The sequence below is a fragment of the Felis catus genome, chromosome A2 (assembly GCF_018350175.1).
Source record: "Felis catus isolate Fca126 chromosome A2, F.catus_Fca126_mat1.0, whole genome shotgun sequence".
NCBI lineage: Eukaryota > Metazoa > Chordata > Mammalia > Carnivora > Felidae > Felis > Felis catus.
In genome coordinates, this window is record NC_058369.1 from 66,026,478 (window position 1) to 66,040,336 (window position 13,859).

Consider the following 13,859-nt stretch of genomic DNA (forward strand, 5'->3'; position numbering starts at 1 on the left):
TTCATCTGTGTGTACGTGTGAGAGAGTGGTCCAGTTTTCCCAACACTGTTTACCGAAGACACTATCCTTTTCCCATTGTATATTCTTGGCTCCTCTGTAAATTAATTGACCATCCGTGCATGGGTTCTTTCTGGGCTCTTTATTCTGTGTCATTGGTCTATGCATCTGCTTTTATGCTAATGTTATACTGTATTCATTACTATAGCTTTGTAATACGGTTTGAAATCAAATACCGCGATGCCTCCAGCTTTGTTCCTTTCTCAAGATTCCTTTGGCTATTTGGGGTTTTTTGTGGTTCTCTACATTATTTGTTCTATTTCTTTGAAAAATGTGATTGGAATCTTGATAGGGATTATAAGGAATCTGTAGATTGCCTTGGGACATTTTAATATTGACTCTTGCAATCCATGAGCATGGGATATCTATTTATTTGGGTCTTCTTCAATTTCTTTTATTAATGTCTTATAATTTTCAACATGTAGGTCTTTCACCCTCTTGGTTAAATTTATTCCTATTTTATTCTTTTTGATGCAACTGGAAACGGGGTTGTTTTCTTAATTTCTCTTCCTGGTGGTTTTTTATTAGCATATAATGTCACAGATGTCTGTATACTGATTTTGTATGCTGCGAACTTAGTGAATGTATTTATTAGTTTTAACAGTTTTTTGATGGTGTCTTTAAAGTTTTCTCTACATAATACCATCTCATCTGCAAATGGTGATAATTCTTCCTTTCCAACTTGGACGCCTTATCTGTTTTGTGTTGTTTTTTTGGTTTTTTTTTTTTTGACAAATTGCTGTAGCTAGGACTTCCAGAACTGTGTTGAAGAAAAGTGGAGTGGGGGACATCCTGGTCTTGTTCTTGATCTTAGAGGACAAGCTTCCAGCTTTTGACCATTAGGTATGATGTTAACAAGGGGTTTGTCATGCATGGTCTTTAATACGTTGAGGTGACTTCCCTCTATCCCCACTTTGTTGAGTGTTTTTTATCATAAATGGATGTCGGCTTTTGTCATACGCTTTTTTGGCATCTATTGAGATGATCCTATAGATTTTTTATCCTTGATTTTGTTAATGTGCTGTGTCACGTCAATTCAATAAATCGTGCTGGATGATCCCCTCAATGAATTATCAAATTCAGTTTCTTAATACTTTGTTGAGGATTTCAGCATCTATGTCCATCATGGATGCTGAACTGATTATCAGGGTAATGCCGGCCTCGCAAAATGAGTTTGGAAGTGTTCCCTCCTCTTCCATTTTTTGGAAGCTGGAGAAGGACAATTAATTCTACTTCGAATGTTTGGTAGAACTGATGAGTGGAGCAGTCTGGCCCTAGACTTTTGACTGGGGGTGGGGGGTGGGGGGTGGGATCCTCTACTATTTTAAACAACAGCCCTAAGTAGAAAGCCTGAGAAGGTGACCGGTTTCTGGCTCTCGACATGTAGCACAGGTGTGATCAGCGCATTACGCCTCACGCTCAACTGTCCCTTTTTGGGAATGACCACGGTCAGCCTCCAGATCTCGTCGACCCTTTGCTCCTAACTTGCCCCTCCGTTCTGCTCTGGAATGGTCCCACAGCGTTCATCGTGCTATGGAACAAGGCTCCAGACTCAACTTCCCTCAGGGTACCCGCTGAGCGGGCAATATCCAGAGTATTATTCCCGGATTATGTGACAGGAAGTAGATATACGTGCAGTCCGTGTCTCTAACCCGGGTGCCCTAACTTCCGGTCTCCACTTCCGAAGAGTAGAATTAATCTCCCCCTCCCCATAGTGTCCCCCTGACTTGCTCTTCAGACAGCAGCCTGGGTGGTTCGCGGGGTCCTCCTGGTAAAAGGTGCCAGTCTGCTGGCTGCAGAGAGACACGTGACTCTGGCACAGAGAGCGCACAGGAAAGTATTCATCCCTCCGGGGACCGGGGTACCGCTGCTCCCTGCTAGGGGCAGCGAGGGCCGACCTAAGAAAGAAATGTGGGAGCCCTGGGTGACAGGTACCCAAGAGCGGCCATCGTCCACAGTTCCGGTGCAAGGGATGACATTCTAAAGGAGGCAGTAACAACTTGGGACAATTTTGTTTAAGAAAACAATGGATGGGGCGCCTGGGTGGCTGAGTTGGTTGAGCATCCGACTTCGGCTCAGGTCATGATCTCATGGTTCGTGGGTTCGAGCCCCGCATCGGGTTCTTTGCTGACAGCTGGGAGCCTGGAGCCTGCTTTGGATTCTGTCTCTGTCTCTCTCTGCCCCTCCCCTACTCACGCTCTGTCTCTTTGAAAAATAAATAAACATTGAAAAAAATTTAAAAAAAGAAAACAATCGATATCACTGTGACTCATCAAAAACCTCAAAATAAAGTTTCTCTCTCACCCGCTTCTGCCCTAGTTCTGTCCCCCTTCCTCTTTACAGCGTCCTGATCGTCGAACAGGATGGGCCCTGGGTGGCATTAGTGTCCAGCAGGCATTTGCAAAGGGGGCCGCTGGCACCCCTCCTGGGTCATCCCAACCCCTGGCCGACACATAGCTCAAGGGCAGAAGCAGAAACTCACAATCCCCACCACTGTGGCCGGAACTGTGGACCATCGCCTCTAGGTCTGCAATTCCCGCTACTTTCCCTTTCCAATGAGAGAAACCAGCATTTAAAATCTCTGCACAAAAATTTAGAGTGTTGGGCAACTGGGATGAGCTTTGGCACGAATCACTTTTTTTCCTTATGCGACCTGGCCTTGCTTCAGCTAAGCGTCTGCCTTTAGTTTTATTTTTTTTAATGTTCATTTATTTCTGATGGGAGAGAGAGAGAGAGAGAGAGAGAGAGAGAGAGAGAGAGAGAGAGAATGAGTGGGGGAGGGGCAGAGAGACAGGAAGACATAGAACCGGAAGCAGGCTCCAGGCTCCGAGCTGTCAGCACAGAGCCCGACGCGGAGCTCGAACTCACGAGCTGCAAGATCATGACCTGAGCCAAAGTCGGACGCGTAACTGACTGAGCCACCCAGGCGCCCCCTAAATGTGTGCCTGTAGCATCAGACATATGGCGTCAAACTATGTGGAAATCAATTTTCACTGGCTGCACATGAACGTGGCCTGGGTACCTTCCATGGGTACACGTGAGCGCCTCTTGCTGGTTCCAAGCACTGCACTGGCTGCTGGCGGCACAACCAGGAGAGCATAATATGGACGATCACGGCAGCAACAGCAACAACAACAACAAATGTATCCTGCTCTCAAAGAGCTTAACGTCATTCAGCTTTTGCTGCTCAACGACTCCGCTGTGTCAACAAAACCAGGCAGCGATGGTTGCTGAATTCAGAGTCGGCTTCTCAAAGAAGGGGCAGAGTTCTGCTGCATCCCAGTCAACTGAGATGATTCGAGAGAGAAGCTGCTCCCTGCCCGAGTCGTAACAAATTACAAAGAGACCACGCTGAAATAGAGCACCTTGTGAACGGCACAGAGCTCCGTGGAGGCAATCACAGCTGTGTATCACGAGGCTGGCCCTGGGTGTCTGCAGAAAGACAGGCGCAAGAAAATACACAACATGGGGCGCCTGGGTGGCTCGGTCGGTTGAGCGTCCCACTTCGGCTCAGCTCATGATCTCGTGGTTCGTGAGTTTGAGCCCCGTGTCGCACCCTGCGCTGTCAGCTTGGGATTCTCTCTCTCTCCCTTTCTCCCTGCCCCTCCCCTGCTCATGCTCTCTCTCTCTCTCTCTCTCAAAATAAATAAACTTAAAAATAAAAATAAAAAGAGCGAAAGGTACAAAGCCATCACCATAGCTCTCTTCAAAACTGCTTTACAACAAAACTCAGTTCTACCTCACACACCTGTGGCTCAGCCCTCAGGACATAGCTTTCTACTCGCCATTTGTGGACATTCCAAACAGGGAATTTGGGCTCTTTCCAGGCCAGGACGACAGAGTGTCAGCAGGATTCACTCTGCTTGTGAAAACACTGACCCCTAGTGGCAGCACTGACTCAACACACTCTCCCGGCAGCGCTCGGAAGTCCTTCCTGATCCTCTAGCAAGGGAGTCTTTTTTTTTTTTAATTTATTTATCTGTTTTGAGAGAGAAAGAGAGAGAGAGAGAGCGAGCGCGTGTGTGGGGAGAAGGGGGGCGAGAGGGGGAGAGAGAAAAAGAGAGAGAGAGAGAGAGAGATGGAGACAGGGAGGGAAGGAATCCCAAGCAGGCTCCTAGCTGTCATTGCAGAGCCCGACTCCGGGCTTAAACCCGCAAACCATGAGATCATGACCTGAGCCGAGGTTGGACACTTAAAAGTCCAGTAAAAGTCGCCCTTCGTTAAAAAAAAAAAATCCCAGAAAACACTCCATCGGCACATAAGGCTCTTTCTCCTTTTCCAGCTTTGTACTGTTCAAACAGACCCCGGAAGAGGTGAAAGGGAAGTTTGCTGTAGGTTTAACTTCTGTTTTTCATGAGGAGTGAATCTGAGCACTTTCCATTTGTTTAGGCATCGCTTACACCTCTTTTTCTGCGAACTTTCTATGAATATCTCTCTCGGTCAGAAGGTCACTTTTTTTTAATGTTTGTTTATTTATTTATTTTTAAGGGGAGGGAGGGAGGGAGAGAGAGAGAGAGGTAGCAAGCCAGGGAGGGGCAGAGACAGAGGGAGGGAGAGAATCCCAAGCCCGACGTGGGGGTCCGACGCACAAACCGTGAGATCATGACCTGAGCCAGAGCCAAGAGTCGGACGCTTAACTGACTAAGCCACCCAGGAGCCCCCTTTTTCTTTCTTTCGTTCTTTTTTTTTTTTTTAATTTGAAGTAGATACACAATGTTGTATTCGTGTCAGGTGTACAACATAGGGAATCAACATGTCTCTACATCATTCAATGCCCACCACGGTAAGTGTAGTGTCACACTGTACAACATTATTACAATATTATCAACTACATTCTCTGAGCTGTATTTTTCTTCCCAGTGACTGGAAGCTTGTACGTCTTAATCCCCTTTGCTTACTTCGCCCATTCCCCCCACCCTCACCCCTCCGACAACCACCAGTTTGTTCTGTTTTTATGAGTCCATTTCTGTTTGCTTTTTATTTTTTTGATCCCATATATAGCTGAATGCATAGAAAAGATGTACGACAGAATATTATTCGACCATAGAAAAAAATGAAATCTTGCCAACTGCACTGACGTTGATGGACCTACAGGGAATCACACTAAATAAGATAAAGTCAGACAGAGAAAGACAAATGCCCTATGATTTCACTTATTTATGGTTGCCATTGCTTTTCTAAGAGCCCTGGTCCCACATTCATCATCTGGACATTTACTTTGCTTATAACATTCCCTTTCCCTCCTTCTCTCCCTGTCTTTTGTCGTTCAAGAATTTAGTTTCCTTTGCAGTCAAATTCACCAGTGTTTAGGAAAGTATCCCCTACTCTCAATTTGCAGATGAATTCACTCCTATTTTCTGCTAGTAACTGTATGGTTTCAATTTTTACATTTACATTTCTGATTCATTTGTTTTTTATCCTCATATTTATGGTGAAAACGTACACAATTTTATCTTTCTCTGTGGCTACTCAGTGATCTCAAATTCCTGAATTAATAAGATTATTTTCCTCCACTGATTTGACACGTGGCCAAATTGTATATCAATTTCTGTCTTCAACTCGCTCCAGATTTTCTATTGGGTTCCACTGAGCTACTGTGGCCAATATGACACGGTCTGAATTACAGAGGCTTAAGGAGCATTTTATTTATTTATTTTAAAAAAGTTTTTTTTTTAAATGTTTATTTACTTTTGAGAGAGAGAGAGAGAGACAGAGAGACAGAGTGAGAGCAGGGAAGGGGCAGAGAGAAAGGGAGACACAGAATCCAAATTAGGCTCCAGGCTCTGAGCTGTCAGCACAGAGCCCAACTCGGGGCTTGAACCCACGGATTGGACCGCGAGATCATGACCTGAGCCGAAGTCAGACGCTTAATTGACTGAGCGCCCCTTAAGGGGCCCCAGGCGCCCCTTAAGAAGCATTTTAAAACTAGTTAGGCTTTTCCACCCTCCTTACCTTTCAGAGTTTTCCTGGCTAGTCATTGCTTAGTTTATTTTTCCAAGTAAACTTTATAACCAATTTATTTAGCTCTATGACAAAACCCAATCAACAGAATAATGTTGAATCTTCATATTTAAGAACACGGTGTGCCTTCCACGTGTACAATTCTACTTTTGTGTGCCTCTGTGGAATTTTGTAATTTTTCTTATAAACACTTTGAACAGTTCCTATGAAGTTTTTGCCTAGGTTCTATTTATCTATATCATAAATGTATTTTCTTACGTTGCACTGAGAAAAAAACTCAAACAGATTAGCAACGCCCACAACAAAATTTATGCGGCCATTCTTTGCTGTAAAAAAAAGCTGTAATACTTAACTGTAGTAAAGTAAAAAGGTGTGAGCAGCCAAGCCCTCTAGTGTAATTAAATAGACTCCTTACTCAAACACAAATGTAGCTTATAGAGTGTATGAAACATTGGAAGACTTGTTTTTTTTTAAAGAGACAGAGCACGTGTGCATGTGCGCGAATGAGGGAGGGGCAGAGGGAGACAGAGAGGGAGAGAGAGAGAGAGAGAGATGGAGAGAGAGAATCTTAAGCAGGCTCCACACTCAGCACAGAGCCCGCCGCAGGGCTCAATCTCACGACCACGGGATCATGACCTGAGCCAAAATCAAAAGTCAGATGCTCAACCGAGTGAGCCACCCAAGCGCTCCTAGAAGACATTAGCCAATAATTTGTGGCCAAAATTGAGACCAAAATTACAGACTGATGAGTCAATGGACATTTCAAGCCATTCTCAGTGGATTTAAGTCTGTTTTTTCGCCAAGCAAATGGCATTGCTGATGTGGTCAGGGCAGGTAAAAACCTGCGTAGATTACACAACTAAAGACGAGATTGTCTTAAAAATCATTAGGTAATTTTATTCAGGGTTATTTAGACAAAGATAAGAATGGTTACAGGCACTTTTGTGGACAGGTGCCTGCGGCCGCATCTAGCTCGAGCACGGCCTCAGCTCCGGCCACGTGTAAATCCTTCCTCGAACTGGAAACCAATGAGATTTGGTTGTCTTGACAGCTGAGAGCTGATTTGCACAGAGCATTGAAATATAGCCATTAAGGGACGTCTGGATGGCTCAACTGGTTGAGCATCGCCTCTTGATTTCAGCTCAGGTCAGGATCCCAGGGTCGTGGCATGGAGCTTTGCACCCGGCTCTGTGCTGACAGCGTGGAGCCTGCTTGGGATTCTCTCTCTCTGTCCCTCCTCCACTTTCATGCATGTTAGCGCCCTTTCTCGCTCTTAAATAGAAATACACTTTAAAAAAGGGCGATGAGAAAGAATGAAATCTTGCCATTTGCAACAACGTAGATGGAACTAGAGTGTATTACGCTAAGTGAAATAAGTCAGAGAAAGACAGATATCATATGATTTCACTCACATGTGGATTTTAGGAAACACGACAGATGAACACAGGGGGAGGGAAGGAAAAACAAAATACAAATAGAGAGGGAGGCACTTATAAGACACTCTTAAATACAGAGAACAAACTGAGGGTAGCTGGAGGGGAAGTGGGTGGGGGGTAGGTTAAATGGTGACGGGCATTAAGAAGGACACTTTTTGGGGCCGCCTGGGTGGCTCATTCGGTTGAGCATCCGACTTCAGCTCAAGTCATGATCTTGCGCTTTGTGGGTTCGAGCCCCGTGTTGGGCTCTGTGCTGACAGCTCAGAGCCTGGAGCCTGCATGGGATTCTGTGTCTTCTTTTCTCTCTGTCCCTCCCCCACTTGTGCTCTGCCTCTCTCTGTCTCTCAAAAATAAATAAATGTAAAAAAAAAATTTTTTTAAAAAGGGCACTTTTTGGGATGAGCACTGGGTGTTCTGTGTAAGTGATGAATCACTAAATTCTACTCCTGAAGCCGAGACTACACTGTGTTAACTTGAATTTAAATATAAAAAAATAATTAAAAAAACTAAAATTAAGAAAAAAACCCATGACCATTAAAAGGGAAAAGTAGCATTAAGTTCAGGGCATTAAACTCCTATGTTTTTAAAGTGACATGTGAGGAACTGAAACATTTCCACACATCTACTGTTAGATTCAGAAGTCATATCATTGTCATGGGGACATGTATTAACACACTCACTTAAATTTTAAAGTATGATGTGAGTTTTTTTTTTTAACCCAAATTAAATTTGATTTGGCTTCTTGGTTGGAAAATAAGGGCTTGTTTTGCCAATTCGTTTATAGGGCAAACTTTCTCCATAAACCAAAGTGGCTATAAGCCCCAGATCTTAACAAAAGCAGATTTAAAATTTGGGATGAGGGGCGCCTGGGTGGCTCAGTCGGTTAAGCGTCTGACTTCGGCTCAGGTCATGATCTCGCGGTCCGTGAGTTCGAGCCCCGCGTCGGGCTCTGTGCTGACTGCTCAGAGCCTGGAGCCTGCTTCAGATTCTGTGTCTCCTTCTCTCTCTGGCCCTCCCCCGTTCATGCTCTGTCTCTCTCTGTCTCAAAAATAAATAAACGTTAAAAATAAAATAAAATAAAATAAAATAAAATTAAATTAAATTAAATTTGGGATGAGATTTTTTTTTTAATTTCATTAAAAAACGCTGTATTGGTGGGGCGCCTGGATGGCTCAGTCGGTTGAGTGTCTGACTCTTGATTTTAGCTCAGGTCATGATCCCCAGGGTCGTGGGATCGAGCCCCGCGTCAGGCTCTGCACTGAGGCTGGAGCCTGCTTGAGATTCTCTTTCTCTTTCCCTCTGCCCCTTCCCCAATTCGTGCTCTCCCTCTCTTGCTTTCTCTAAAATAAAATAAAATTTAAAAAAACCCCACTATATTGGCAAATGTGAGGGAATGCTGACAATATTTCAAATTTGAACCCTGCTGATAATATATTAGGTTCAGAAAGTGCCTATAACATCCATCACCACCTAGAGTCACAATATCTTGGGGAGTGGGGGCATTAAACTCTCTGGGGTGATTATTTCATGGTACATGCATACATCAGATCATTATGTCGTATGCCTATAAATAACAGCATGTTCCCCGGCAACTGTATCTCCATAAAATAAGAAAAAGAAAACGGTCAGCTTTGCTACTCTCCAGCCCAGATCAACACATTAGTAAAATCAGCAGCTGGGAAGTCTAACTTGAGACTACAGAAAAATAGAACAAGGAAAAAAAAGAGTATGATGTCAAACTGGTCTTTTTTACTTTTTACACTTTTATCTAGAAACAATGCATATCATTTCAATAATTACATCATACCTAAACGTATGGGGTGCCTGGGTGGCTCAGTGGGTTGAGTGACCGACTTCGGCTCAGGTCATGATCTCATGGTTTGTGGGTTCGAGCCCCGCGTCGGGCTCTGTGCTGACAGCTCAGAGCCTGGAGCCTGCTTCAGATTCTGTGTCTCCCTCTCTCTGACCCTCCCCCGTTCATGCTCTGTCTCTCTCTGTCTCAGAAATAAACATAAAGAAAATTTTTTTAATTCTTCACATATATTAATGTCTACGCCTGTTTCTATCACATTTGTTCCTTCAGGAAGGAAGTCTTCAAATGGTATTTAAAAAAATGCCTACAAGGAATGAGTATAATTATTATTTGGTAAGTCTGGATAAGGTTTTTCTTATACCTCCCAGAAGTCAATAACTCCAGGGTGATTGAGTAACAAGTCCTTTACCAGTCAAATGGCCTCCAAATCTTGTCTGTTGACAAATTTGAAAAGAACTTAATCAGGTAGAGATAGAACACCATTCGAGGGGCTCCTGGGTGGCTCAGTCAGTGAAGTGTCCAACTTTGGCTCAGGTCATGATCTCACGGTTCGTGGGTTTGAGCCCCATGTCAGTTCTGTGCTGACAGCTCAGAGCCTGGAGCGTGCTTCGGATTCTGTGCCTCCCTCTCTTTCTGCCCCTCCCCTGCTCGCGCTCTGTCTCTTTCTCAAAAATAAACAAACATTAAAAAGTTAAGAAAAAAAAAGTCCATTCAAAACCATTTTCACAATAGATCACTCTGTGAATAACCTTCAGGAACTGCAAACAACTGAACTTTTCCTTCTTTGTAGACTTATTTATGTAAAATGTTTTTCAAGGCTTAATATAAAAGAGTCCCAAAATTAATGTGGAAGCTTATCTAGATTTATCCATAAATTATGGGGGCGCCTGGGTGGCGCAGTCGGTTAAGTGTCTGACTTCAGCCAGGTCACGATCTCGCGGTCTGTGAGTTCGAGCCCCGCGCCGGGCTCTGGGCTGATGGCTCAGAGCCTGGAGCCTGTTTCCGATTCTGTGTCTCCCTCTCTCTCTGCCCCTGCCCCGTTCATACTCTGTCTCTCTCTGTCCCAAAAATAAAATAGACGTTGAAAAAAAAAATTTTTTAAATTCTGTATTTATAAAAAAAAAAAATTATGTTCATTAATGGATATATTAAATAAATGGAAAAAATACTTTTTGTCTTATTAAAAGGTGACATCTTTTCAAAAAAATTAACTTCTCAGGGCCACCTGGGTGGCTCAGTTGGTTGAGCGTCTGACTCTTCATTTAGCTCTGATTGTGATCTCACAGTCTGTGGGATCGAGTCCTGTGTCTGGCTCCGTGCTGAGCCAGTATGGAGCCTGTTTGGGACTCCTCTCTCTCTCTCTCTCTGTCTGCCCTTCTCCCCCACTCAAAATAAAAAAAAACTTCTAAAAAAGTGAATTTTCATGCTCAACAATTATATATCAAAAGTCATAACATATTTATACTGCTTTTATTTATTTGCAGCTGTAATGTGAACTTAATCTGTAAGAATGTTTTTCTCCTTAAAGCTTTATGATCACGTGAAATTTAAAAGAATCCAATTTCGATAGACGTTTTTATCTTACATTTCATTTAAGCCTTTATGAAAGACCTTTAAGCATAAAATGTATGTTGACTAGAACAGAATATTACACGGGGACTGGCAGAACGGAAAAGGAAAATAATGCAAAATTTCTTATCGCTGTAGAAGGGTTTGCCCATATAATGTTTACAATGTGATGGTAAAGCGTATCTTTATTAGATATACTTTAAATGTCAGCATTTGTAACATACTATGAATTCTTTTCCTTCAAGTATTTAAAATCGTGAAAAAAAGGGGCGCCTGGGTGGCGCAGTCGGTTGAGCGTCTGACTTCAGCCAGGTCACGATCTCGCAGTCCGTGAGTTCGAGCCCCGCATCGGGCTCTGGGCTGATGGCTCAGGGCCTGGAGCCTGCTTCCGATTCTGTGTCTCCCTCTCTCTCTGCCCCTCCCCCGTTCATGCTCTGTCTCTCTCTGTCCCAAAAATAAATAAAAACGTTGAAAAAAAATTTTTTAAAAAAATAAAAAATAAAAAAAAATAATAAAATCGTGAAAAAAAGGTTTGGGGCACCTGGGTAGCTCAGTTAGTTAAGCTTGTGACTTGGGCTCAGGTCATGATCCTGTCATCTGTGGGTTTGAGCCCCACGTCAAGCTCTATGCTGACAGCTTGGAGCCTGGAGCCCGCTTCAGATCCTGTGTCTCCCTCTCTCTCTCTGTACCTCCCTGCTCGCACTCTGTCTCTCTGTCTCTTTCTCTCTCTCAAAAATAAGTAAACGTGAAAAAAATTTTTTTAATTATGAAGAAAAGTTTTACATGCCAACTTTGAAACATGAGGGCACAGGTAGTTTTAACAAATCCTTTCGGGGCACCTGGGTGGGTCAGTGAGTTAAGCGTCAGACTCTTGATCTCGGCTCAGGTCATGATCTCATGGTTTGTGAGTTCGAGCCCCACATCGGGCTCCGTGCGAATAGTGGGGATCCCGCCTGGGATTCTCTCTCTCTCCCCCTCTCTCTCCCCTGTCTCTCTCTCTCAAAATAAAACTAAAAAAATAAATACATAAAACTTGAATAAATTTCCCTTCAAAGCGTAGTTGAGGAGTTTGGGAACTGGTGGATTCAGGGTGGGAAAGAGGGCCAGGTGGCCCCCAAACCATCAGCTCCTCCTGAGCGTACAGGAGTGAGTCCGGAGGGCGTAAGTTCAGTCCTTCTAAGCGAGGATCCTCCTGACCGTGCGGACTGGTACCTGCTCCAGGCGTAGCACGGGCAGGTAATCGAGTAGCCCGTGTGCAGCTTTGTGCATTTATCCAGACTGAAAGCACAAAACCCTAACAACCAAACGAATCTAGGATTCCATTTTGAGAAGGTTCCTTGACGCAGCGAGAAGCACGCCCGGTTAGCAAGAAGCCCCTGCGGGGTTAGTACTCACATTCGAGCCCCTTCCCAGAGCCGACCGAGACGGGTCCCCATCGCCGTCCAGCCCGCACCGCCCGATCTGCTCCGCCTGGAACACAGACACGCGTCAGGTCATCTCCAGGTCAAAGGTCAAGCAAGCCCAGGTCGAAAGTCATCCTCAGCGATTACTGCAGCCAAAGATACCAGCGTGGTCCTCAAGGCAGCAGACTCTAGATGGGAATCCTGGGCCTTGTCCCTCCGCCCAGGAACCCAGAAGCCCCTAACCAAAGTGCTCACTGATCTGAAAACTGGTTGTGAAATCCATGACTCACGGGGAGGCATTTTCTTTTTGCATTTTCCCAAAAGCATATCGTCCGCTTGGAAAACGCACAAGAGGAAAACAGTAGTTAGTGCGTCTGGGCCGAATGAGTGGGCTCCGAAAACCAATTAAGTAACAAGTGTTGGTTGGGGCTTTCTAAGTCTGCTCAGTGAGTGCAGCAGAAATAATTCACCGAACATCTCACTCTCTGTCCACAAAAGATAAACAATCATGGTATCTCGCTCCATCGTGAAGAGCGATGTTTCGCATTGATGGTTCACTGGCCACCGGCTACAGAATCACAGGGCGCAGCAGGAGATACAGCTTTTGACACCCCCCCTCCCCCATGAGAATCTCTGGGGAGAAGACCCAAGAATCCAATTGTTAGGCGAGGTCTTAGGGTGATTCTTAGGTACTTTTTCAGAACCGCTGAGTTACAAGAATAAATAGTGTCCAGATAGTAGAAAATTACCATGTTTTAAAATGAAACCCCCAAGTTTAAAATACCAAAAATGAAAATACCAAAGGTTTATTTTTATTTTTTGAGAGGAGCATGAGTGGGGGGGGGCAGGGAGAGAGGGGACCAGAGGATCTCAGGCGGGCTCTGGGCTGACAGCATTTAAGCCCAACATGGGGCTCAAACTCATGAACGGTGAGATCCTGACCCAAGCTGAAGTCAGACGTTCAACCGACTGAGCCACCCAGGTGCCCCTAAGATACCAAAGCTTTATAATAAGGAGAGATATGCACCTTCAGCTACTTCAGCCAAAATGCTATCCCTTAAGTATATCCTTGTTGAGACTACATGCACGCACACACGCACACACACACACACACGTATATATATTTTTTTGCTTTTAAGGAGATACTGCAAAGACCTATGTTAGCTTCAAATTGCCTTGGCATTTCTCCATTCTCAGTGTTCTGTTCTCTTGAGATGTGTGCAGACTATCTGGCATCATAACATTTTAGGAATCACTTAATGACTTTGCCCGGGGAGCCTGGATGGCTCAGTCGGTTAAGTGTCTGACTTTGGCTCAGGTCATGATCTCATAGTTTGTGAGTTTGAGCCCCACATCGGGCTCTGTGCTGACAGCTCGGAGCCTGGAGCCTGCTTCGGATTCTGCGTCTCCCTCTCTCTCTGCCCCTTCTTCCGCTCACGCTCTCTCTCTCTCTCTCAAAAATAAATAGAATATTAAAAAAAAAACTTAGGGGCGCCTGGGTGGTGCAGTCGGTTAAGCGTCCGACTTCAGCCAGGTCACGATCTCGCGGTCCGTGAGTTCGAGCCCCGTGTCGGGCTCTGGGCTGATGGCTCAGAGCCTGGAGCCTGTCTCCGATTCTGT

The 13,859-nt window shown here is 44.6% G+C and overlaps 1 protein-coding gene across 9 annotated transcripts in view; it reads right to left on the reverse strand.

Moving 5' to 3' along the window:
• Nucleotides 1-13,859, reverse strand: part of COBL (cordon-bleu WH2 repeat protein) — a 275,514-nt gene that overhangs the window by 133,357 nt on the left and 128,298 nt on the right. For 5 of the 9 annotated variants that reach the window (XM_045052139.1, XM_045052146.1, XM_045052143.1 and 2 more), the window contains one exon: nt 12,232-12,306. The exons of the other annotated variants lie outside the window; for them this stretch is intronic. In XM_045052139.1, coding sequence (XP_044908074.1) covers nt 12,232-12,306 — 75 coding nt within the window. The remainder of the gene's footprint in view (nt 1-12,231; nt 12,307-13,859) is intronic. 9 annotated transcript variants of the gene reach the window in all.